This window comes from Hypomesus nipponensis, chromosome 11 (assembly GCF_054491055.1).
Source record: "Hypomesus nipponensis isolate SF chromosome 11, ASM5449105v1, whole genome shotgun sequence".
NCBI classification, from domain to species: Eukaryota; Metazoa; Chordata; class Actinopteri; order Osmeriformes; family Osmeridae; genus Hypomesus; species Hypomesus nipponensis.
The window spans coordinates 10,973,405-10,998,586 of NC_140371.1; the positions used below are offsets into that span (position 1 = coordinate 10,973,405).

General features: G+C 42.5%; 1 protein-coding gene across 3 annotated transcripts; it reads right to left on the reverse strand.

Annotated features, from left to right (window-relative positions):
• Positions 1-74: 74 nt before the first annotated feature.
• On the reverse strand, positions 75-25,123 carry ugp2b (UDP-glucose pyrophosphorylase 2b). 3 transcript variants are annotated; one of them, XM_084708868.1, is made up of 10 exons: positions 24,910-25,123; positions 19,058-19,185; positions 18,248-18,355; positions 12,355-12,540; positions 9,213-9,346; positions 6,444-6,741; positions 6,020-6,217; positions 3,257-3,499; positions 1,079-1,183; positions 75-922 (listed from the first exon to the last, which is right to left on the reverse strand). In XM_084708868.1, the coding sequence occupies exons 2-10, from the start codon at positions 19,154-19,156 to the stop codon at positions 815-817; spliced, it is 1,479 nt and encodes a 492-aa protein (XP_084564994.1). In that variant the 5' UTR covers positions 19,157-19,185; positions 24,910-25,123; the 3' UTR covers positions 75-814. The 3 variants fall into 3 exon arrangements, with proteins under 3 accessions (XP_084564994.1, XP_084564993.1, XP_084564992.1); XM_084708867.1 differs by lacking the exon at positions 24,910-25,123 and adding an exon at positions 23,837-24,306; XM_084708866.1 differs by lacking the exon at positions 24,910-25,123 and adding an exon at positions 21,960-21,978.
• Positions 25,124-25,182: the final 59 nt, after the last annotated feature.

Genomic DNA, 25,182 nt, shown 5'->3' on the forward strand with positions numbered 1-25,182 from the left:
AAATTTCATATTTTCAACTTTTCTGTAAATCAAGGAGGAATTTTGTTACAAGGACAGAATAGACAAAGAGCAGGTTGTTTGACTTGTCTATTGCACTTTATTCAGCTCCAGGGTTGAAGCTGGGAAAGGGCCATGGTCTTGCAGCTCAAACCCAATTCACAGATTTACACACTTATTGCTTTCAGACTCAATGCTGCTGACAATGCACCCAGCTCAGACATTGGTTTGTAAACCCGCCAATGTGTGTGTGTGTGTATGTCAATCATCTATGTCTCAATAACAGTTTTTAAACACTTGTTGAACAAATACTGGACCTAGCCTCTCACCATCTCTCTGAACACAGCTTTAAGTGAAAAGAAGGATTGATTGACAGACACAGTACGGTAAAGATACAGGTATGTTTGCGAAGACATAAAAATATTGACGAAGACAAACTGATTTTGTAAACTATGCTGATAAAAAAAAGGTAATGCACATTATAGTGTTTCAATCCTTCATCATTTGGATAATTATATCAACAACATATTCTAAAGGATTGTACAGATGGGGTATGTATATCAAGGATGCAACCATATATCAATGATATATGGCAGAGATCATTGATCTGATACGGCCTTCAATTATGTTTCTCACATGTATCACAGACTTCATAAATGGTATCAAATATGAACTACATGTACTGCAGGGATATCAGACCAGTGACCCATTCTAAATATGGCACCATTCCATAGGAGTATGTTTGGGGTGATGGGTTTCAATGGCAAGAGGTGTGTGTGAGTGAATAGGTCACATGACAGGGGAGCAGGTGAAGACCTCAGTGGTCCAGGATGCGCAGGTTGCCCGACACAATCTTATTCTCCAGCATGGAACCAGCTGGAATGTCGATTCGATCTCCATGATTGGCTATGATGATTACCGTTCCCTACAGGGGGTAAGAGGAGGCTGATGGTTACAAAAAGACTGTCGGATTTAGAGAAATGTGTTTCGCTAGTTTACTTGTACATTCAGTAAACCAGTTTACTTAGACTTGAAGAAAAATGGGGTGTTTCAAAGTCTACAGGCCCGAGGCTAGACCCACCTTCAAAGAAACTTGCTTTCCGAACGTGACGTCTCCAGACACCGTTAAATGGTCCAGCTCCAGCATATCTGGAATGCTCTCGAAGCGAGTCACATACTCTTGGACCTGTGGAGATCAACAGATGGATAAGTCAGACAAGACAGACGAACAAAGACCTCAGTGGTTTCAGTGGACAGGCAGAGATGGGGTCAGGTTAAAACCCTGAGTATTGTCTCTGACTAGTACAGCATCGTCTGGTCAGTACAGTGCAATGCTCTCTCCCCTCCACACTGCCCCCTGCAGACAGTGTAACATGGGTATACAGTGGACCACCACGGTCTGTCTGTCCTGGCTGAGGCTGATAAGGCAGTACCACGCCTTTCTGTCATAAACAAAGTGTACTGCATGACATCAAAGTAGGGACAGAGGGAGGGATAAAGGAGTGAATAATGAAGGGACATAAATCACCTCCATTATCTCTGACCAGGCTAGGCCACACTGCATTGCAGGGGTTTGAGTGTTGAGCTACAGAAACATACAGTGCATATCGAGAAGTGGGACAACAGTGGGACTGGAATATATCCTATTCTACTGATGACCATGTTTTTGGTGTGCAATGATATGACTTGACCTTGTATGAACATCCGGTGACTGAAAATGCCACAGTTCTAGCAATGTTGTTTGACAAAATTAATAACTGCAGGTTTGTTCTACACAACCAAATTCTGCATATACTTTAAATAACTTGTTTTGTGTGTTTATTTTTTGCTGTGTGCTGTCAGCCAACTAATCCGGAGATTCCTCTAAAAACATGAAATTTTGTGTGACAATAGAAGTCACATAAAACTTTGTTGCAGTGTATTCTATAAGACCTTATTATGATTCAACAGTACATCAGTGGATTGAATAGGTAATAGACTTTTAACATCAATAAACGGTGTTGGTGTTGTGTGCTTCAACATTTATCTTGCAAGATAACAGGATTAAGATAGCCTGGCTGCCAGCCCAACTTCTCCCGCCCACAAAAAAATTTGTTCGGGAAGTTGGGTCTGGAGGGTCTCGTATTGGGGACAACTACAGAAAACCCAGAATCGGGACGGACCATTGAAATTGCCAGGGCGGGCTTTATACGATGATGGACAGATGATCAACAGTAACGTAATCAACAACGTCACGAAAGAGCCCTTGGGTTGAATTCGTTTTCAACAAACAATATAATACGTTGCTCTGATTGGTTGCAGGTCTATCCAATTGAGCGTAGAGGCATTTGTTTTACGAGTTCGGTTGAAAGCTCCGTACTCAAAGCCCAATGGAGAGTTTTCAGACTCATATTCTGACTAGAATTATGAGTATGACAACGTCAGGCTAGGATTAAAAGGGATCATAAATGCATAAGTTCAGGAAGGGTTAAATAGACTTTGACAGTAGGCAACAGGTGACAGTGAAACAGTAAATGAATGTAATGTATAAACCAGTTCAGTGTGCTTAAGATACCCTGGTAGGGCGTTTTAGGGGAGCTTCTAACCAAAAGAAACAAGCTATAACTGATAACTATGAATCCCTTTTCAAGAGAAGTATTACTATTCAGGAATTGAGTTTGTTGTTTATACAGTTTCATTTCAACAGTCACCAATGAAACCATCCAATTTGACTGATGCCCCTTTTCTACCAACATGGAATGAGTTCCGTTCCAGTTAGCGCACCTAATTTTGATCTGTTCAGAGCATTTCAACCAAACATTAATAGGTTTACAAACAAAAAAATTGGTTCCCTGCTGGAACTGAAAAATAGTGAATAATTATGTTTCTTGACTTGAAGCAAGAACCAAGAAGATAATTGTTGTGAGTTTCGATCAAAAATAATAATTTCATTATTTAAATTAGGTAGTCCTAAATATCTTACACTATGTGTTCGTTCTTTTAAATTAAAGTACATTTTGGGAAACTGTTGGTTATAATGATGCCTTGAAGCATGCCAAGATTTCCAAGCTGTTTACAACTTGTACATTTGCCTTGTTGCCTCAATATTAGTTGAACGCCCTTTGTTGATTAAATATCCTTGATTACAAGGGTTCAGCTCACAACAGGTGGAAACGTGAGCTGGTTCGCTAGGTAGCACCACGGTTTCCAGAATCCTGATCAGAACCGTTTCAAGGACCAGAGCTAACTTGGGGGAACACGAGTGTACAACTGCTGTTACCTTGGTGAAGGAGCTGCCCAGTTTGACGTGGGGCGTGGTGGGAAACTCCCTCTTCTGGCTCATGTTCAGTGACCCCGCCTCCAGGCTATACAGGTTGGACATGACCAATAGGAGGTCGGAGGTGGTCTTGACAGGCAGGAAGCGGCTGCGGGGCACGTTGATGCCCAGAGCGTTGTCAAAGCTCTTGATGGCAGCGCCCACCGCGGTCTCCAGCTGGATCACGTTCTGGCCCCCGTCCAGGGTCTGGTGACCGCGTGTAGGCCCATACCACCATCAAGGGAGGAGAGGGTACAGATGGTTAGACGCGTCACATGATGTGGGTTTAACTGAATCAATCCACTGCCAAAATTCCATTCCTTTTCCACCCCTTCTCATCAGCAGCACACACATGTATCACAAGACTGGTATGTTTACCAGACTGTTTTGAAGCTGTGTACAAACCATTGGAATGTAGGTAAATCAGAGTTAGTATGTCCTCCATGGGTTACTGTATAATTGTATCTATACTGTACAACTACAGCACACAACTTGCTAAGGACCACCACTGGTACAGAATTCAACTGTGCAGTAACACCCAATTCACAGTGGAAGTTTCTGGAAGGGCACAGTATCTAACTAACCTTAACTAACCAATTTTCTGCGGGAAACCCTGAGTGAGTTACCTCAGCGGACGCATGCAAGGTTTTTGGTTACAGTATCCTCATTAGGCATCTTAGGCCATGCCTCGCCACACTTCACTACACTCCATGAACTGTGATACTTCAGCTGTTTTGTGTGTGCTCATTATTAATAAATTCAAAGTTATTACCAAATTAAACTTTTACAAGATCAAATGCCCCCCCCCCCCCCCCCCAAATATTCCTTGCTTGCTTATTTTGATGTTTAACTTATTATGGCGTTAACTTTCTATTCCCACTCCTTGTTATAATGTAAAAGTACAATAGGCAATACTGTTTTCTGTAAAAGGACAGTTTTGTCGCCTATACATGCAGTGTAAGCTAATGGGGCCCTCAGAGTTGTTTAGCAACAGACAGATGAGTGCCAGTGAAATGTAATATTCAAATTCTCGGAGAGTCCTGCAACATTCCAGCCAACAGGTTTTGCGGAGGCAGGCTTTTCTCTCCGGCTTACTTTGTGAAACCACTGTCAATGAAATAGGATCAGGAAGAAAGCATGGACGTTCAGACAAGAATAGGTGGTGCCGTTTATCATATTCAGATTTGGTTTTAACTTTACCTACTGCAGCTTTTTCGAGAGCACCATTGCATTTATATCCCCTATTGTTCGTATTTTCGTTCAACAATCTCTAGTTAAATGCACAATGTGCAGCTCAGTGCAGCTAGCCTGAGGCTGCTCTGCTGACAAGCTATTTAACAGGTTTTACAGAGGGAATGGACACGGGCTGAGGTCAAACCACGCATAGTTTCTCTCAGCAGGTTTACCTTTTGCAGCCGTCCGGAGGAGATCGTTTGGAGGCAAATCAACAAAGTGTCCCGATATGCTTCCCTCAGGCACCACTGGTATTAGATGTGCGAGCGTTGTGGGAAAGTATCCAAGGTGATACCATAGATAAACAATAACCAAGAAAACACACACCCTCCCACCTTCCTGCATCCATTGGGGCAGCCCACTAGGACAGCGGACAGACATTCAGATCAGCCATGACCACTACCTTTAACACTAACCTGGATCCTCCTATTACACCACCCCACCACCCCCCCCTCTGATTGAGCTGTGACAGAAAGCCTTAAGAATAGATGCAGACACATCTGAAGGGCCGAGGCTTTCTGCATCATTTATTCAGAGGGGGTGCTCTCTGGAGCGGCACGGCGCTGCTGCTCCATGGGATCCACTCTGCTCTGCTAAACATAGCTGCAGCTGCTACCACGCTCTACAGACGGCAGGACTGCTACCATGCTCTACAGACGGCAGGGCTGCTACCACGCTCTACAGACGGCAGGGCTGCTACCACGCTCTACAGACGGCAGGACTGCTACCACGCTCTACAGACGGCAGGGCTGCTACCACGCTCTACAGACGGCAGGGCTGCTACCACGCTCTACAGACGGCAGGGCTCCTACCACGCTCTACAGACGGCAGGGCTGCTACCACGCTCTATAGACGGCAGGGCTGCTACCACGCTCTACAGACGGCAGGGCTTCTACCACGCTCTACAGACGGCAGGGCTCCTACCACGCTCTACAGACGGCAGGGCTGCTACCACGCTCTATAGACGGCAGGGCTGCTACCACGCTCTACAGACGTCAGGGCAGCTACCACGCTCTACAGACGGCAGGGCTTCTACCATGCTCTACAGACGGCAGGGCTCCTACCACGCTCTACAGACGGCAGGGCTGCTACCACGCTCTATAGACGTGAATAGACACACACCTTCTTCAACTCCTGAACAGAAGTCAAAGGTGCCCAGGGGGGTGGCATCTGTTTGCAGGCTACTCTGTCATTCTAACCAGAGAGAAGCTTCTTTCAGTTTGATTATTCTTGAAGGGGATAAAGCGAGGCCTTCCTGACAGGAAGGGGTGGAGCAGATCGACCTGTCAGATCGATATCGTAATGATGCAGGAGGCAGAAAGGGAGACAAATTCTTTGCTTGGTAGATCATGCAGTGCAAAAAATCCATGGATTTGGTTGAACAGGAAGTGAACGTGTGCGTCTGCACACATTCATGAGTACATGCACAGTGTTGGTGAACACATGCATGCTGCCGAGTGTGCGTGTGTTGTGTGTGTGTGTGTGTCCTCGCACCTTGGGGTTGACGATGATCTCCATATCCATGGCGTTCTGCTCCTGCAGCCTCTTGATAGCTGCCAGGGAGATCCACAGATTGTTGGTGTTGAAGATCTTGAACTTGGTCACGGACTTGAACTCATCCACATGGGCCTTGGGCACCTGGGCGATCTCCAACAGCCGCAGCTTGCCATTGTACTGGATGAGGGTGCCACCCTGTGACAAGGGAGGGAGGAGCGCAGAGTGACCGAAACGTCCAGCTGTCTGGCCGTGTGAAACGGAAGTACCAGCGGGGGTCAGCACCGGGACAGAAGAACAGCGGAGCGTCCTTTGAACCTGAATCCCTCATTCTCCCCACCACTCGCGCACAGAACGGACGAACGGCCAAGCACAATCGGAAGGAGGCGATGCACAACGCGGACCGATCGGAGACGCGTCCTACCTTGACGTCGGCGCGGGTCTTGTCCGTCACCTCCATGATGAACTCGCAGCGCTTGCCGTTGGGCTGGCTCGCCAGGTGGTGCAGGATGTGCAGGTCCACGGTGGCGCCCAGGTTGTCGATGTTGGACACGAAGATGTACTCCTTCCCCTGGGCGATCAGCTGGTCCAGCAGGCCCGAGTTGTAGAAGCTGGCGTAGATGTCGCCGTGCCCCGGCGGGTACCACCCGTCGGCGTTGTCGCCGGTCATGCCCATGTCCTTGGCCACGGGGAGGAGGGACTCCTTGTTGACTCGGGGGTATCTGAGGGAGGGAGGGAGACAAAAGAAGGGAACAAATTGGAGTTAGGGAGAGAAAGGGGGCAAAACGGAGAGGGCAGGAGTGAGAAAGGAGAAGAAAAAGAGGAGAGAGAGTTGAAGCGTACTATAGGTCAAGTTGGTGTTATGAAACATTATGCAAAGAGAAGACACCACTCTTTGGCTTTCGGGACATGAGGCTGTTTAGCAGGATTTGTCAGAATGCCTATTCAGGCCAACAGGTCCTCTTGTGTTTACGTATTCAAAGTGAATAGTATTCAAAGTGAATACTCAAAGAACATCATAAAACATAAGATACAAGAATCCTCCAGCACCATTTAAACCATGGTGCTACTTCACCAAAAAGCTTCCAAGATGAACTCGTCTACAAATCCAAACCTGTTAAGAGTGCGTGATTAACAGCAAGGGTGCAATTACACAGGAAGGGTCCCTAATCACGGGCAGTTTCTGACGGATCAAAGCGGGGTTAGGCCAGGGAGAGTTTCGGACGTGTCTCGTCTCAGACGGGGATGTGAGGGGCTTAGGTTAGCCAGACTCTCCTGGCAGGGATGAGAAGGGTCAGGTGAGAGGAGAGGGTTGACGTCTCGTTAAGATCGGATTTGGAAGGAAACGAACACTCTTGGATGCTGACTGGAAATGACTACAGCTCCCTCTCAGATCAGGACATCAAAGGCTGGCTTGTTAGATGTTCTCACACAAAATACAAAGACTGGAGTGGGAGACAAGAGGAGGGATGGGGTCTATGTTTTCTGCTTTGGGAAGGGGGGGGGGAGATAACAACAGCTACCATCATGTCGGGAAAAAACATTGCGGTTGAATTTTAAATCGCAGCTTTGCTATTATCAAGCTGCAAGAATTTCAAATTCAAAACATTTCAACTATTTAAGTCCTGGAAGGGCCCGGAATCAAACTATCAACCCATTTGTTACAGATGCCCCACTGTACCTACTGAGCTACAGCCACTTCAATGTAAATTGAGGTTCTGTTTCAGCTCAAGGTCATATTTTCACATATCATGGTGAAACTTCACACAGTGACAAGGTCATGTCGTCTTGTAGGCTGTTGGCCAAAATAATTTTTTATAGTGTCCAAAAGATATATAGCCTACTGTCATGGAACATTATTAACCAGTATTTAATTTGGTTCTAACCGGTTCAGAAACGATAATTTCAAGCAGAGCCAATTAAAAAGCTGTAACTATCTCTATCTATCTCTCTTTACATTTTCAAGTACGTTAAATCGCAAACATTAAAATACAGATACTGCTCGGAACAAACCTATAAAAAAAGGGCTTCTGGTTTGAAGCCCTGATTTGCTTCAACCATCTAGGAATCTGATTAGTCAGTCTGATAACTGATTCTCACGTGACAGTCACTCACCATGTTTAGTAGATTATTGTAATTTGATCAGGTCTAATCTGTTTATCATAGTATATAACCAACATTACCCAAATGTCCGCATCCGGGGGATTCATTAACTGTTATCTTATCTAATGCACACAGGACTGGTGACGTGCTAGAGTGTTCAACCACTTTCCATTGAATTCCCCTTCACTCAGTAAATTAGAAATTCTCTATCTCACACACATACACGTCAAGCAGCCTTTGAACATCTCTCTTGATCTCCCCCATCCATCTCTACCTCTCCTCATCTGCCATTCTCTACTTCTCCTAGCTCTCTTTCATTTCCCTTATTTAAATCCCTCCCTTTCTCTCTCCATCTCTTCCCAGTAAGGTCAGACATGCAATAAACATCAGTACAAAGACGAAAGAGAGATGAACGACGGCCTTGCAAAATGCTATGGATCGTTTCAAACTGAAACACCTGAGCTCCATAAATCGACCTGTAAGATAAAGGAATGCATTCCACCTTCAGACTCAAGGAGCCTGTCAGTTAAGCCCTCTCCTCAGTGTCAGACACGGTCTGGCCTTAGTCTAGCTGGCATTCAAAACTAAATGAACCACCACAGGAACGCACAGGAACTGGGAAATGTAGTCTTTCCCATCAGAAACCACTGTCTTTATTTCCCCCCACCAAACTTTCTGTACAGTATGTGATTTCTCATATCAAAGCTCTTGAATAATTCAGACGGTGGCTTAAAACAAGGACCCTTTAGATGACTAAACAAAGGTCCTATCCTTAAATATTGATGCTACATTTAGTATGCAGCATTTATACACACACACACACACACACGTGCGTGTGAGTGAGTGAGTGAGAAAGTCGGGATGGTGAGGTAGGGACAGCAGTTTGAGGTTGGGCTAGAGACAATTGAAAACTAAATGGTTTTAGGGAGTACAATGAAGGACAGTAAAGTACTGACACATGCAGCTGGTGTCATTTATTTTTTCACACCCAAAACATTGGATCAGAGTGAGAAAGGGTGTGTCTTCTGGGGATAGGCCTGGGAGCTGCTGTACCTACTGTAGGCATTCCCCTAAACCTTTCCACAGTTACCTGCTCTGGTTGAAGGTGTGTATCTTGACACGGTGGTGTGTGTACTTCTGGAGGATCTTCTTGGTGTCCTCATCAGTATTGAAGGAGTTCATGAGGACCAGGGGTACGTCTGTGTTGTACGTCTTGTTCAAGTGCTGAGGAAGAGAGATTGGAACCAATTGAACACAAATCTTGATGCAAATCTATTCTATCGAGCTAACCACTTTTGAGTACTAGTGAGGTGGACAAAATGTAACTTCTGATTCAAGTGTATATATACATACATACACTGTATATATAAAAATGTTTCTCTCCATATCCTAAAAAGACTTCACATTCAAACAACTGTAACCATTGTTTAAATACTACTTAAATTATTATCCAGAGTCCTTTTAGATTGATAAAAGAATCTGCAACACAAATTTGTGATAGATTGATGTCGATTTTTGGGGGACTTTTTAAAGACACACAGTAGCAGTTTGAACCCTGTATTATAGTGTGGTCATCGCACAGGTATGCAGAAAAAAACAATCACACACACACAAAAAATTGTGTGCAGAGGTTTATTCTATGAAGCAAGATTGGAAGTTAGCGAAGTAACTTCAGGTTTAACCCTGGTTTTGTCACAACGGTGGCTCATTTCACAACGGGGTAGATCACCATGGCAACTTATGCTGCACAGGTTATGTTCCATATAACAGTATTAATTTTGTTGGAAAACGTCATTGTCGTTTCTTAAAAGATCCTGTGACCTCGCCGCACTAAAAGTTTGAGTCTGACAAAACACTTTGGCTTTCCATGATGAATATCTTTGTATCCTGTATACCAATATTATCTTAAAACAGAGACTGATTAAAGCACTGAATCCTTGAATGTCCTTGTTGACCTAAGATTTGCTAATAAAGTAAGTTTATATTACTGCTTTGAATTATGCTGTAGGCCATTTGTTCTTTACTTGCTCAAAAGACCTTTTAACAGTGTTGTGCAGCTAAAAGAATAAGGCTAAAACTGTCTTACAGGCCATAAGAATAGGCTACACCTAGTAACACAAACATTTTATGGAATACAAGTTGTAGTTATGGGCAGATCCATGCCTACTCGTGCCTTAATGCTGGGGCAGTGATAATATTACTTATAATTAAAAAACATATTTGTTTAATATTGTAGTTTGCTCATCTTAAGGTATAAGTGGAAGGCTTGTGGAAGGCCTACTCTGATAGACTTGTCCATGTCTGCATTGGTCATATGGAGCAAACACCGCTGTCTTTTACGTGAACACGTTGATGACTAGACCTGAGTTGAGTTAACAAGTTGATAACCCCCGTCGTGACACTGCTTAGCATGATTGTGGTTCTTAGTCTTAGTGAAGACGGCTAACTAAAAGATATACCGGGCATGTTGAACCCTCTTTGTAGTACAGGCCCCAGGTTTAATAGCTGTACTATAGCAAACAATGCTTTAAATGTGTATTGCACCACGTGTAACCGATCACCAAGTGGAAACGGTTTAAATTTTACTGTTTACATTTTTCTTCTTAGGAACCTTGAAAAGGATGTGAGCTTACGATCACCCACTAGACAATGGACGTGAGCTTCAGGGCTTTGGGTGTGTCACCACAATGTGGCGAGGGAGAAGTGCAAACATTTATAGAAAAGATCATGTATGGGAGGAGGGAAAAGCCTTGGATGACTAAAGCAATAGGGTATTGCACCACCCCACCCCCATATTTCTAAAGGACCGAAAAACAAACTGTGTTTGCTTTGGCCTAACGTCACATTGAAAATGCTAATAAGCCTACAATTTAATTGTTGTTTAATGACACGCTGCTTGGCCTTGGCAAAGGCAGAGTGATCCAATCCAGGAATCCTCTTAAAGACAGCCTCTCTTCTTCATACCTGAAAGTAATCTCTGTTCTAACTTAACTGGCTGGATGAAAGCTTACACAGTCAGTCATCAGGTGTCCACTTACATCTGAATGGATGGGAGGATGCAGAGTGCATTTTAGAGAATATGTAACTGGGGCAAGAGTTGTACTGAAAAGAATCAATTTTCTTCCTGAAAGCTCAGATTTTGTATGAAGGTAATTTGACCAGCCCCTGAAAGGTAAAATGGATGCCTTTGAGAACCACAGGAAAGTGAGGTTGATAGAGGACGCAGAGTGTGAAAAGAATGGGGCTATGTGGTTTTCTGTGTATTGCAGTCTGTTACACACACAATGTCCTGAAAGGTGATCATGGTCTTGTGGTTGTATCTGATGTATTTCTTCACACCAGAATAGACTTTGGCTATAGTGGCCTACACACACACACACACACACACACACAAAAACACACACACAGTCCTTACAAATGCAGAGAGTGCACACATACGCACTTCTCTTAGTCCCAGCACACTGTGTGCTCTGTTTCTCAGCCAAACTTCCTGACCTGCCCACTGACTGATCCTCTTTCACCCCACCCACCTCCTGGAACTGTACAGAAAAGCCTTTTTCAAGAGAAACCTTCCACTAACATTCAAAATCATGTGTTTGCCTCTCCTCCAGACACAGTATATGAATAAGCTACAGCGTGTGCCTTAGGAATGCCATGCTCAGCTCACCAGGGAGAGGGAGCAGGAGGGATGCACATGTGCTTGTAATTTAGAAAAACCTGGAAAATGATTTGCGGGAATTTTCTGTAACCCACAGTGTCTTTTCCATTGCAAGTTTCTGGTATGTTGGACAAATACGGAGTTCAACCCTTGCGCTTGCTTGATTATACGTGTCTTCCCCAAACTCACAAAAGTAACACAGCACTTAGTACTTCTGACATCTGACTATGGAAAAGATGTTTATCGGTCCTTGCCTTTTTCATAACCTCACCATGACCTCATCACAGTGCTGTGTCTTAGTAATGTGGCCCAACCCTTGAGACATTCAAATAATTTCTGAAATGACGTTAACTGTGGATTACCTAGCACTTTGTGTGAAAGGCCATAATGTTTAAATAGATTTAGCATTATAGACATACTTAAAAGCAAAAAAATTATAATAATAATTTACTCGTTATAACTGAGCATGTACCTGGTAGTATATACCTGTATGACAGATAACGATCTTTGCTACAAAATGAAGTTGTCATGTGTGTGTGACTAGGCCCGTTGAGGACATCCGAGAGGCGGTCACCTCGATCTGCTGCACGGTGAGGTCCAGGAAGGTGTTCTCGTTGCGGACACCGATGAGACTCTTGGGGCCCTTGCAGCCCATGCTGGTGCCCAGACCTCCGTTCAGCTTAACCACCACCAGCTTGTTCAGGCTGTCCGCCACGCTGTCTGGAAGGCCGCGTGCCGCTATCCTGTCGTACGGCTGGATCTGTAGTGGGGAGGAGACAAGACCATGTCAGGAAGGCTTTATTGGGTCAATAGCGCGGCCACTTGCATCAGCGCTTTCCTGCCAGTAATGGACCTTTTGACGAGCACTTCCTCTCAGCTCAGCCACACCGGAGAAGGCAAGATAAAAAGAAAGGTCTGAGAAAGCAGTAGAGACAAACCATGTGTTAAGAACAAGTAAGATAAATGAGATTGAGAGAGACATAATAAAGGAGATTAAGATTGAGAAACAGATCAAGACAGAGGCAGAAAACGAAAGAGGTAGAGCAAAGGGTTACAGTCAAAGAGAGAGAGAGAGAGTAGTAGCGAGGAGGAAAGAGACTCAAATAACTAAAACGATAAGCAAAGGAAGGGAATCAGCAGTTTTGTTCAACAAAGGGTGAAGAGGATATAAGTCAAGTCTTTCATGGAATGTTTCTCACTCAGAATCAATATGGTGGCTGGTATTTACTATCACTTAGCTTTAAAAACAGAACAATGTGCCTCTGCATACTGGGTCTTAAAATCTTACCCAGACTTAAGGAGTGTGGGTCCATTGTGTAAGTGTATATAAGTGAAAATGAAAAGGCATGCGTGTGTTAGTGTGCATATACATGCATGCGTGTGTGTGTGTGTGTGTGTGCAACTGGGGGAGGACAGTGGGTCATGGCTCATCCTGTCTCCTTTTCTGCTGAGTCATTCCTTTGTCTCTGAGCTATCACACATGGTCAGATACAGAGAGAGAAACTGGCATGCTGGTTCTTATCAATGAGGTACCAAAATGAAAATTCTGTACCCAGACCAAAATTCAGGATGCTGAAAATGACTTCTTAATTTTTTTGACCTACTTTAAAATTGTATTCATGAATTTGAACTGAAAAACTACAAACCAATAAAAAAAGATCACTCCTTCATTGAAATACACCGTGATAGTGGCTAGATCGAACAAGAGTGTAATCTGACAGCTGAGGGGCGGGGCTTGGTGGTTCATATTTTCTGCCTTTTTTCTCCAATAGTTTGATGCATTCCTAGTTTTTATGGATATCTATGGTGGTCTGGTAATCCCATGGGCTCAATGAGACAAAAGCAACTACCTGCAACCTCAAACCAGATGAAAGTTGACTCCCAACATCGTCATTTTGCTTACATAAATATTGTGTCAAATAATAGGCCTTGTGTTCACACTGAATTTTCGCAAATTGATGAGGAAGGCAAGAGGACTCCAGTACGTGTGTGTTAACAGAGAGATGTATACCACCTGTGAGGAGCGAGTGCTTTATTACCCAATAATAAGGAGAGCAATTTTGAGATGCAAATGTTCCTCTGCCCTCTCTGGGTTTCATTACTTACATCTCTGTGTGTGTGTGCTTACTGCACATGATTGCTCATGAATCACTGTATGACGTCCTTTTGTGAGTAACAAGTAGTCTCGCTCCATCTCTACCTTTCTCTATTTGAATAAAACAGAGCATACTCTTCAGATTGGAAATTAATCATTCCCGTATCCTGCTTTCCAGATGTATAACCATGGAGAGAAAGTGTCATGGCTCGTGTGTAAACATGAGTGACAGGAAGGGGTGTGGCTTGGGTTATCCAACAGACACTCATGCTATTGTGTCAGCTGGTATAGGAGTACATTCCAGAGTAATGCAGTGCACTGAATTGCGTGTGCTGGTTGGGACGTACAGCCAGTTGAACTAATGACTGTGGACATCCGGGATCCTTTTCAGAGAGCACCTCTGTCTCTAAGCTGTTTAGGATCCGTGTTTACTATGAACTAGGGATCTCCATGGAAAACCAATTCCCCTCCCACGTGCTGTGGCATGACGAGAAGAACCCAATATCTTAAAACCAAAATATGCAGGCCAGCCCCTACGGGTGTCGAACCTGAGCTATCTGAACTATGCCTTACCGGAATGCTCCACAACCCCCCCATCCACTGACTCTCCAGTCTCCTAATGGCCTGCCAAGCAGCCAAGCTCTGCTTAGTCCTTCATGTGAGGCAGCACGTCAATCGTTGCCATGGCACTCACACAGAATGGCCTAGGATGCAAGACACATCTCTTTCACACAAGACACAGCTCTCGGTCTCACTTTCACACACACAGACGCCATATGACCTGCATCCAGTTTGCTTTCTCTATAAAGCGTGCCTCACATTCCAGTGTGCCATTAAGCTCATTATGCTGCAACAGTCTATGAGAGTACACAGCCTCTCTCTTCCTCCATCCCTTTCTCCTCTAACTAATTGTGAACCCATTAATTCAGTCCCTCTATCCATCTTCAATTTATTTAATCTCACTTCACTGTCTTGCTCCCTCGAACATCAGTCTCTCCTCCACACCTTTCTGTAGCTGTCTTTCACCCTTTTCTGTTTTCTCTTCTATCTTTCTCTGTTTCCTCCATTTCACAGCCAGCTCCCACTTCTTGTCGGACAAGACAGCATCTGTTTGAAAGAAGTGAGCATGAGGCCTGGCGTGCACTCAACCACTCTTTCTCTATTTACTCATCGCTCCTTGCTCTCCTCCCCTCTCTCTCTGCCTCCCTCGCTCCTTTTCCCCCCACTTTCTCTCCTCTCTCTTTTTGCTTGCACATCCACTTCTGCCACCATTCCCCCTCCCGCACACACCCCTCTCTCCCACACACAAACATACCTCCCTCTCGCCCGTGCACACGCACATTTTTTTTTCTTTTAGAACTTAATAACTATATGAATATGCCCATCACCAGCGAGGGTTGATGCTGCACTGTAAGTCAGACGAGGGAACAAACCAGGCTTTGTACTTCAGTGTGTGTGCACGCATGCTCGTGAAGTGAAATATGAGAATCCAATAATATGGCAAATAACAGGAAATGTTGGGTGAGAATTCACAGAGGGAGTCAGAGGGATGATTTCTGGTAGAGTCCATCAGCTCTGATGGTGGAAGAGTAAAGGTTCTTATCAAGCTAGCGTTTTACTCCAAAGGACTATGAAAGATTGGTTGTGGGATGTGTTTTGATGTGCAAACCAAAAAAAGTTCTTCAGATATTGCTAATCTTCTATGTCCTATGCCAGAATTGAAATACTTTTCTGAACAAAGACTAGAGTAGAATTATTGGTAAAAATGACTGGCCTAATAAGTATTTTCACGTTTTAAGAAAAGATACACACAAAACAAATCATGTGACATGTTGATGGCAGTGTTTCAAACATTACCTAATACGTTACGTTTTTACCCACAAGATTTTCTGTATAATTATATGAACGCTGTGAGGTTCAATGTCAAACTCACCAAGAATGATATGTTATCCTTTATATGGATTTTTTCTTTTTTATGGGAGTCCGAGCCATTTCTGCTCTGCCTTAACTTTCAAGTTTTGTACTAGCTGGGCAATGATAACCATAGGCACTTGCTTACAGCACTAAAGTACAGGACAGTACACGCACAAAGCTGTGAGTAGACATCAAAGAGCCTCCCACGAGATCTGACAACCCAATGTTCTGGAACTGAAGGGAGCCTAGCAACCTTCTGCGAGCTGAAGGAGGGTTATTATGGACCAAAACTGTAAAACTGGGGGACAAAAATGGAAACCTGATTTCCAAAACTAACAAGAGTAGACAAATTGTATTTTCTTTTTTTTTAAACATGTGAGGTACGACAACTGACTTTTGGACCGGACAGGATGTTCAATTATAAGAGGCTTTTCACAGTTGATGCAAGAGACAACATACTGTAACTCCGCTGGCGATAATAACAATCTTGTTCTCTGGATTTTTTGCATGTAATGACCTAGCCTTGCATTAACAAACCTGGCCACAAGGAAGAATGGGGAAGGAATATGGCCTTGTTCTCTATCGCGACCAAGCAGAGTTGGATCAAAGTGAACAGATGCCTTGCAGATTTAGAAAGACCTGGATTTTAACTGAGGATGTGTGAGCTGCATTGCAATAAGCTACAAAATCACTTCTGTATATTCTGTCGGTGAAAGTTTCCAAAAGGACAGCAAAAGAGAAGTAAATGCATCTACATGAGCGTACAAAAGTACTTTAAGTTTACAAAACAATATAATTAGCTAGTGCCTGACAAAAGCATGAACCTCCACCATCACAAGAATTCAACAGCAGAGTTGGATGAACAGTCTAGTAAATCAAAACTTGTTTCCCAGAGTCATACTATAGTTCTAACAAAGAACCTCACTGATGTCCGCACAGCTAAGTAGATGGGGTTCGAGAGCCTTTCAAAAAAACGGAACCTTTTAGAAAAACGATTAAACATTCTGAATGGTGCTGACGTGTATGTAATCATATCCCTCTGTCCTATATACACTTCACTGTTCCTAAAGCCACGCAAGTGACAATACTTTGGGTGCCTTGCCTCTCGGGGACCAAAAACGAACACACTGTTTTGTTGCTTTTCTAGGCTCTCTCTCTGTAATCTATCGCTTGAGTGGTTCTTATCTTTGACACATCTTGTCCCAGAGATAGGGTAGAGTACAATAGCACAAGAAGGGATGGAATGGTGACTGACTCTTAGAGACTAATTTTCTAAATAACTTTTTTACCGGTAAAAAGCTATTCAAATGACCATAACCCTTTTTAGCTTAGTTTGATTTAATTTAAGGTATGAAACATGTCCCCAAAGATTTGAATATCAGACACTAAAGTTGGCTTAAGCAAAAGTTCAATGTATCTAAAAGGATTTCTAATACTGTGTTCAATGGTTTGATATTGGTAAAAGATGCTCTCTATACTAGCAGTTTTATCATGTATACATAGGAGAATTAAAATGACACCAAATGAATCCTTCCCATAGTTAATGTTAAGGACTATAGAATGAGTATGATCCATCCGGCCATAACGCTCAATAATAACTACTTACCAACCGAGAGTGAGGTCATGCCGGGAAATATCAAACTGAGGCTGGAACGATAGCGAGGTTGATACGGCAAAGCCGACGTTTGATATTTCCCGGCATGACCGAACGGTCGAGGTTAGTAAGTAGTTTATTATAAGGCATTTTTAGCTTCTTTTCATTTTGTAAACGAAAATAAAATGGTACCTATAGGCTAATTGTAGCTAGCTCTCAAGTCTTCTCACGCTGTGTTTCATGTGTTGCCTAGCAACTCATTACTTTTGATAGAAAGCGGACAACATGGTTCTGCTAAAATGGCAATTTCAACACAAAATAACGACACAAGTGATTAAAAGAGTCTAGTCTTCATCCTCACTTTCGATGACAAATCTTTTCAGCATCATCTGGATAGTAAAACTCAGCAGCTGACTCGTCGCTCATTTTGCAGATGACGTCAGAGGGCAATACGGAGCCGTATTGACCACTGAGGAGGGCATACGCGTCTGGCATGACTACCCATTAGCCGATCAGAAAGCTTGTACCGTCGTTGCCATATAATAACTACTCGTAATAAGTCTATTGTACATACACACAAGTACACAGTCATATAAACAGTAGATGCATGCACACAAGCACAAAGCACAAGCACAACACAAAGCTGATTATAAAAAGGAACATATCCTGCACACTGTGGTCCCAGTCTTCTGTGAGAGACACCGATGGCTCTGGAGTAGTAGTAGTGGAGAGAGGAGAGCTGGCTGCCCAGGGCAAAACAGCCCAACACTGGTCACTCTGTGTGGAAATCCCCCCTTGAGTTGTTTTCGCGAATAGCACTCCCCTATTACTAATTAAACACACACACACTCTCCAATAGCTTACCGAGTCTTCTGGAGGTCTGTGTATCTTTGCCCACTCGACTGAAGGTCCCTTCACCTGTAGAAATCTGTGGAAGATCTTCTTGAAGCCCTCAAAGTCTTTTCTAGACACCTGGAAAACACAAATGTTCAATAGTCGTTAGTCAAAAAATAACTATTGCTGTACCTGCTTTTTCTGAAAAAGTAGTGGAATTATATGTAAAAACAATAATACAATTAAACATCCATAGGTAAAGCACACTATTATTTATTTGTTATGTTTCAATATATGTATGAAGTAGTTCAATAACAGGTAGGTAGTTTAATGAATAGAAGTTATTATGTAGGGGCTTTAAGTACACAAAAAAGTAACAGGACAGTTACTGTAAGTAAATAGCTAGGATGCATTAGTAACCCAGTATATGTCCTTATTGGGATGGATGGATAGATGGATGGATAGAGAAAGAGAGACAGTCACGTTAACACTAAACTACAGTATGTGTCACTTCCGTGTTTCCCCTCCTTCAGTCTTGAACCTCCCCCCTCCAAATCGCTACCAAGTGGGCTTAGAAATAGTAAGGGGTTTGTGTGGAGAAGTACAGAGACAGAAAGAGAGCGGTAGAAATAAAATAAACAAGAAGAAGAAGGGCAGAGTGAACTGCGACAGTCCTCCAGACTCTCAGCAGCATGCACAGCTGTGATGAGTGTTAGGCAGGCATATGGGACATATTAGTATCATGGAACATCTAATTGGTTTTGGTTCTTGCAAAAGTGGAGAGTATGTGTGTGTATGGTTATGTGTGTATGTGGGCATAAGTGGGTGTTTGAGCGTGACCTCTTTCTCAGCTCCTGTGGCCGTGTCCAGCAGCCTCTCCAGCTCTGTATGCATGGAGCACTCCAGCTGCTGCCGCATCACTTCCTGAAACTCGGCCATCCCTCCGTTAGGCAAGCCCTTAGTCAGACCTGCATAGGACACACAGGGACAAAAAAAGACTCACTAAACCAGCCAATGACATACAATGAGGCCCCAACAAATCATGAGATCTCATAAACTTGGTTAATCTTTCCATATGGAATGCGGTAACCTCTCTGTTGAAACCAGTAAGAACTAGATCCGGCTGTATTGGTTTAGAAACCTATACTGCTGGACCATACTGCAATACCAGTAGCAATCCGTGACTCTTAAACCTTGGCCCTTTGACCCCAATTACTCGTTCGAAAAAAACATGATACAGCGCACACACAGCATTAGGCCTACATAAAATTGTGTTGGTCATTACGCACTATTTGAGCCGGCCCTTGCGGCACTATTTACGGTAATTGTACATAATGATGTTGCGTTGGCACATTTAGCCCACAGATTGACTGGTCATTCTGCACAAAAACTATAACATATTGGTAGTAGGATGACCAGATTTGAGTTTGTGAAAAAGAGGACACTTCGTCGGGGCGGCGGGGTTGGGGGTGGGGAGGACGGGAGGTGGCAGTGTATTGCATGCGGCACCATGTGAATGCATACAAATGTCAGAAATGAAATTACTAAAATGACACAAATGACTAGGCTATATGATAATGTATTTATTGAAACGTAACAAAATTGCAAAGTGCAAATGTAAAACAAATATTTTTTTGTGGCATTTAGTCCAGTAGGCTACTTCTGTGGCTTTCAGTGGTTGTTTGATGTCTTAAATGTGTCTTGTCCATATATTAAAGCAATAATGATAACAAATAAAACATTCTAAATAATACATTCTTTATATGGCCACATATTAAAATAAAAAATGAAGACACTTTTCAGTCCTCGTATTAAAGCAATAATGATAAAGGTGGCAAGGTGCTCAGTGTTGCCAGATTGGAAATGGCAAAGTATCGTACAAGCAGTGTTGGGTGTAACGCGTTACTGTAATTAAATTACTTATCCACTGAAAAAGTAAAGTAAGGGATTACTGTTCATTTTTAGGTAATTTAATTACAGTTACTTGTAATGTACTTGCGTTACATACTGAACATTTGTCAAACAGTTCTGTATAAATCAATATTGAATTAAAATATAAATGTATCGTTTTAGGGTAAAGTGAACGCTGCCTCTTTAAAATCGTTAGCTGTAGTGCAGTTGCACGGGAGACGTGAGTTTTTGCTGCATAAGCGCGGGCTCTTGCGTTTTGAAGTCGAAGATTTCGGACTCGGCTAAAGCAAGTAGCTCTAGCTGTTTTATCAACTGGAAATGTTCCAAGAACTTTACATTTTTGTCACAGGTTGACAAGAACATTAATGTAAAGTGCAAGCTATGTCCTGGGGAGAAAAAACATTATGCGGCTGCGGCTAGCACAAGTAACCTACAGAAGCACCTCACACAAGGCAGTATCTACGAACATTTTTGATGATCCATGTTCATCAGAATCAGAAAGGGTTTTAATCGCAATGAAAGTTTGCACAGACAAGGAATGTACTTTGACATCAACAGATAACACCTCAGCAACACCTGTTAAGCAGGCAAACTTGATTTTACATCGCCAGTGCAGAAAGTGTCTGAAGGTGAGTTAAAAACATTTTTTTGCAAACTAGATTGCAGGAAGAGATGCTTCCGCTGCGTACTGTCGAATCCTGTGATGTCATGTTTAACTTAAAGTTAAGCTTCTGTGTTATGCACATATTGCTTGGTAACTAAGGATGAAAGAAGGTTACATGTGTTGCTAAAATGTTAAGTATTAGTAGGCTATGTTTAAAAAATCTAAAAGGCTAAACTATTCCAAGTTTGACTTGTGTTGTCTATCCAGTCAAGGTTTATAGGGATTGCAAGAAGTAATGCATTACATTACTTATTGAGTTATTAAATTACTTTTCAGACAGAGTAATTACAAAAGTAATTTTAAGATACAATATTGATGAAGTAATTAATTAAGTAACTTACCCAACACTGCGTACAAGACTCAAAATGGTCGAATTTGGAGGATAGTTATCGTGCATCTGGCAACACTGAGAAGGTGGTCGACCAATGACAGTTCTCTCTAGTCAGAGCTCACTCAAGAAGGTGGAACCAGAGCCTGTTTAAGGAGAGCCTGTACACTCCCCATTAAGCCCCATATGTGCCGAATTTTATTGCAGTTCCACCAAAAATTGATGCTAAATAAGTAATTTTCTCTTCAAAAACAACTAGCTAGCACTAGCTATCAAAAGAGTGAAAACTTTAAATCGTAGAATAGAGTAGAATAAACTGGTTTAAATAAGCCTAAATACAAAACCTCCTACCGAGTAACCAGTATAGCAACCATGACAGTTTCCTGCTAGCACGTGTAGCTATCTAAGGTCGGCATAGCGATCTTCGAAATGGCATTGTGGTGAGTACTCTGGTGGTACTCTTAAGATCGCGGTCTAGTGCAAAATGAATGGGAGTCTTTGGAGCTACAAAGGTACATTTGTCTCTTTAACCTGATTGTCATTGAGAAATCTCAGATTTGATTGTAGTTTTTGCATGTCCAACATGGATTACAGGTCAAAAGTTGAGTGAGTACTTGAGTGAACAAGTACTTATGTCCTTTCGATTTTCTTACAGGGTAAGTTGTTGTTGCCCATAACGCGCTAGCATTCTGCTAACGAATGCTGATTGGTTAGTGAAGGACTGACTACGACCAGAGATACCGCTTGATGGCATCCGAAGCAGAACCAAAATGTCGAGCATTAGCAACATTGGCAACATTAGCCAACCCAAAACTCTTTCTAGCATGTGAGAGCCTAACCTGTCAGCTGTGTTGTCGATGCCTCTAGAGAAAAAAAAGCAAGAGTCCAGATCTTGCCGTAAATCGGTATCTCTGGTTGTACCATGTGTATGACGTCATTGACATTTTAAAAGGCTTTTTAGAATAGAAAGGCGACATAGAAAATGTAACACCCAGCAGTGTGTATTTTTTTGCCTCCCCTTTCGAATTCAGAATTCAAATTACTAGACAAAAAATTATTACATTTTTTGAGTCTCGAAAAGAGGTCTGGGAAAGAGATTATGTGTGGTCACCCTAGGTGACCTAGGCTATGGCCTAGGCTATGGCCAGAGAATGTCTAATATGGGGAGAACTGCCACTCTGTCAATATACGTTCTTTGGTCAGGCCAAATACTGTCCTAGGGTCAAATACTGTCCATTTATGTCCATTTAAACCAGTTTGTTCTACTCTATTCGACATTCCTGTTTCCATTTGGCCCTAGGACACTATTTGGCCTGACAGTGGCAGCAAAATTCTGATAGGGTGACAAAAGGGCATTTTTTTTCATTTAACTCTTCACATTCCAACACAAACTGAATGGACAAGATTGAAGGGTTTATTTCAGAAACATTGGGCCCCATTCTCGAACGCAGGTAAGAAGGAATTTCTTCTGAACTGGATTTAGGAAAACATTTGGCATTCATGAAAGTTCTCATCTGGGATTGGTTCTGAACTTCAAAGCACTTTCCGAACTCGAAATAGCAGTCGTAAATCGGCCAGACTTGCGATGTTGCACCTGTGGACCGGTTGCTTTTCGCTTGGACATAACTTGCGTTCCTGTTGCTTTCCTAATTGTGTCGATTCGGACTGCACAGGTCACTGCAGTTGAGTGCCCTTATAAGGAGCTGTCAGGGAGTGTATGTACGCAAAAGTCAGGAGCACGAGGAGAGCACAGCTCAGAAAACTTCTGCTGCGTAGGAACACATTTTCAAGCTTTCATGAATTTGGCGGATGTCTTTTTCTTATGTTGTTTTTCCGAAGCCAATAAGAAACATTTCAGAAGAAACTTCAGAAAATGTTCGAGAATGTGGCCCATTGTCTTTAGATTGTCGTATTATGAATTGATAAAATACAATTAGAACAGATTACTTGAAAAAAATCTGAATATATATTAGGCCCTCTCTGAGGGCCCTGACAGTTCCCCACTGATACTCAATCTACATATAGTCCCATTAACAGTTAAGGATTGAATTGGTCTCATTGGAATATATAACTATAATTAAATTCCAGTTATCAGTGGGACTTTTCTATTTTCTGGATGGGTGTGACAACTTGTTGGAATGCTAAAACAGAACAGACACTTAGAGAACACAAATGTGGGAGGAGTGTGTGACTGGGTATTGACACACAGGTTTGCGCTCATTCTTTTTAATGATCACACCGTAGCTGATAACTTTGTGTTTTTAAAGCAGCAATCAAACCCCAAGCTGATAGAAATGTAAATAGTAAACGGAAAAAGTCTGTCCACATAGGTTAGACTTTGTCCTCTCAGTGTGTATAACTCAGGTCTAGTTAAACCACATATTAGGTGACAGTTCTCCTTGACTTGGGCAGTATTCTTCTTAGATTTGTTTTCACTTTTGAACTTGATGAATCTGTGAGTATATTTTAAGTGTGTATTTTAAACAGTACCATGTCTAAATGTACATCGTAACCTGTACACCAGAGCAAAGACAGTTTCAAACACAATTCAGGAAATATAGGCTAGTCGTGATTTCCTTGGAATATAATCTTAATTGTAACCAAGTGAAAAGTAAATTAAAAGAGGTAATCCTCTTGATAACATGGTTATATCAGATATACATTTAATAATTACACATGCATTATTCATAAGTCAATGCTTCTAAACGTCACTTACCTTCAACATAAAGTGCCATATCTTTTAGTGTAGGCTCACTGTCAATAAACTACTATTAAGCAACACCTTGACAGTTTCAATCAATCCAATGGATAGCAATAGTCTTCAGTTAAATCTCTATCTAGTCTAAGGAATGAATGTACATTGATAAAAATATATAGCTGCATATAATTCCACAGGAATAAAAAATATATCTTGCTCCAAATGGGGATTCATTCAATTGTACATTCCGTGACACTGATGCGAAACCAACTTGCTAGAGCCCCTGCTCATAGAACATCCTTAAGCACCCCATCATCATTCTCTCGCTTGAAATTTTGAAAGCAGTTCGACCTTAAAACGATTAGATCGCGTTTCTCGCTAAATGGTAGCTAAAATTCTCTTCGTTTTGCTCTATTGTCCGGTGAATGCAGCGATACAACCAGAGCTGGTCGCTTTATTGCTTCTTAGATCTCTCCCTTTCCCAATTCAATAAACCACGTCACACTTCCTCAAGTCCGATGCACGCCCCCTCTCCCTTGCCTCGCCCCCATCCTTCTTCATTGATTATTATCAAGTTAACATATTCTCCCAGTCCCCCCCAAAAAAGATACAAAACACGAAGTCTGTTGAATAAAAACAACTGCGGTGCGTGCTTCAAAATACCGGGTATTGGACAGTGTCAGTACAGCCTCACACAGAGACACTGACAGTGTCAATGATGTGGAAATGTACTTTTCGCGTTAGCCTAGCTACATTTTATTGAGCCAGACAACACAGCTTATTTGTCAAGACCGATGCCAACGTGCAAACTCGAGTTTTAAAGAGTTGCAGTGAACGTCAGTTACAGTATGGCGTTTTGGACTCAAGCTATTTAGGCAACCTAGCTCCTTAACTAACTGAAGCTGTGTAGGCTAGCTAGAGCTAGCTAGCTAGCTAGCTAACGTTATCAGCTGTGGGTGAAGAACTATCAGGCCAGCCGGGACTTGTAACAACCATTTGTACAATTATGCTGCACCCAAAATGTATGATATTAACTGGGGCTCTGAGACATTTTATGACAATCACATTTTAAAATAAATATATGTCCTTACTGTGTGGCTGTTTCAGATGATGCTGCCTAAACAAACGTGCGACGGACTGTCCCTCCTTTGAGTAACCCCGAAACGTGAGACCCGGCAAAATAGTGTTGTAGAGTAGTTAAATTAAAATGTAGAATTAAAATGTAATTTTTTTAAATGCTTAAAATGCTATTGAAAATGAATAACTATATTTGCTAAATAAAGAAGTCTATACGTTTGGTACATGGAATGCGAGAACCTAACCAGTTCTACGTTGAAAGGAACTGGCCAATGAAAATGCAGCTT

Excerpts from the sequence above, each read along its gene's own strand:
- ugp2b (XM_084708867.1), bottom strand. Across the intron at positions 12,541-18,247 it reads ACAGACCTCCAGAAGACTCG|ATCCAGCCGTACGACAGGAT; the intron begins GTAAGCTATTGG and ends TCCCCACTACAG. Across the intron at positions 923-1,078 it reads GAAAGCAAGTTTCTTTGAAG|GGAACGGTAATCATCATAGC; the intron begins GTGGGTCTAGCC and ends TACCCCCTGTAG.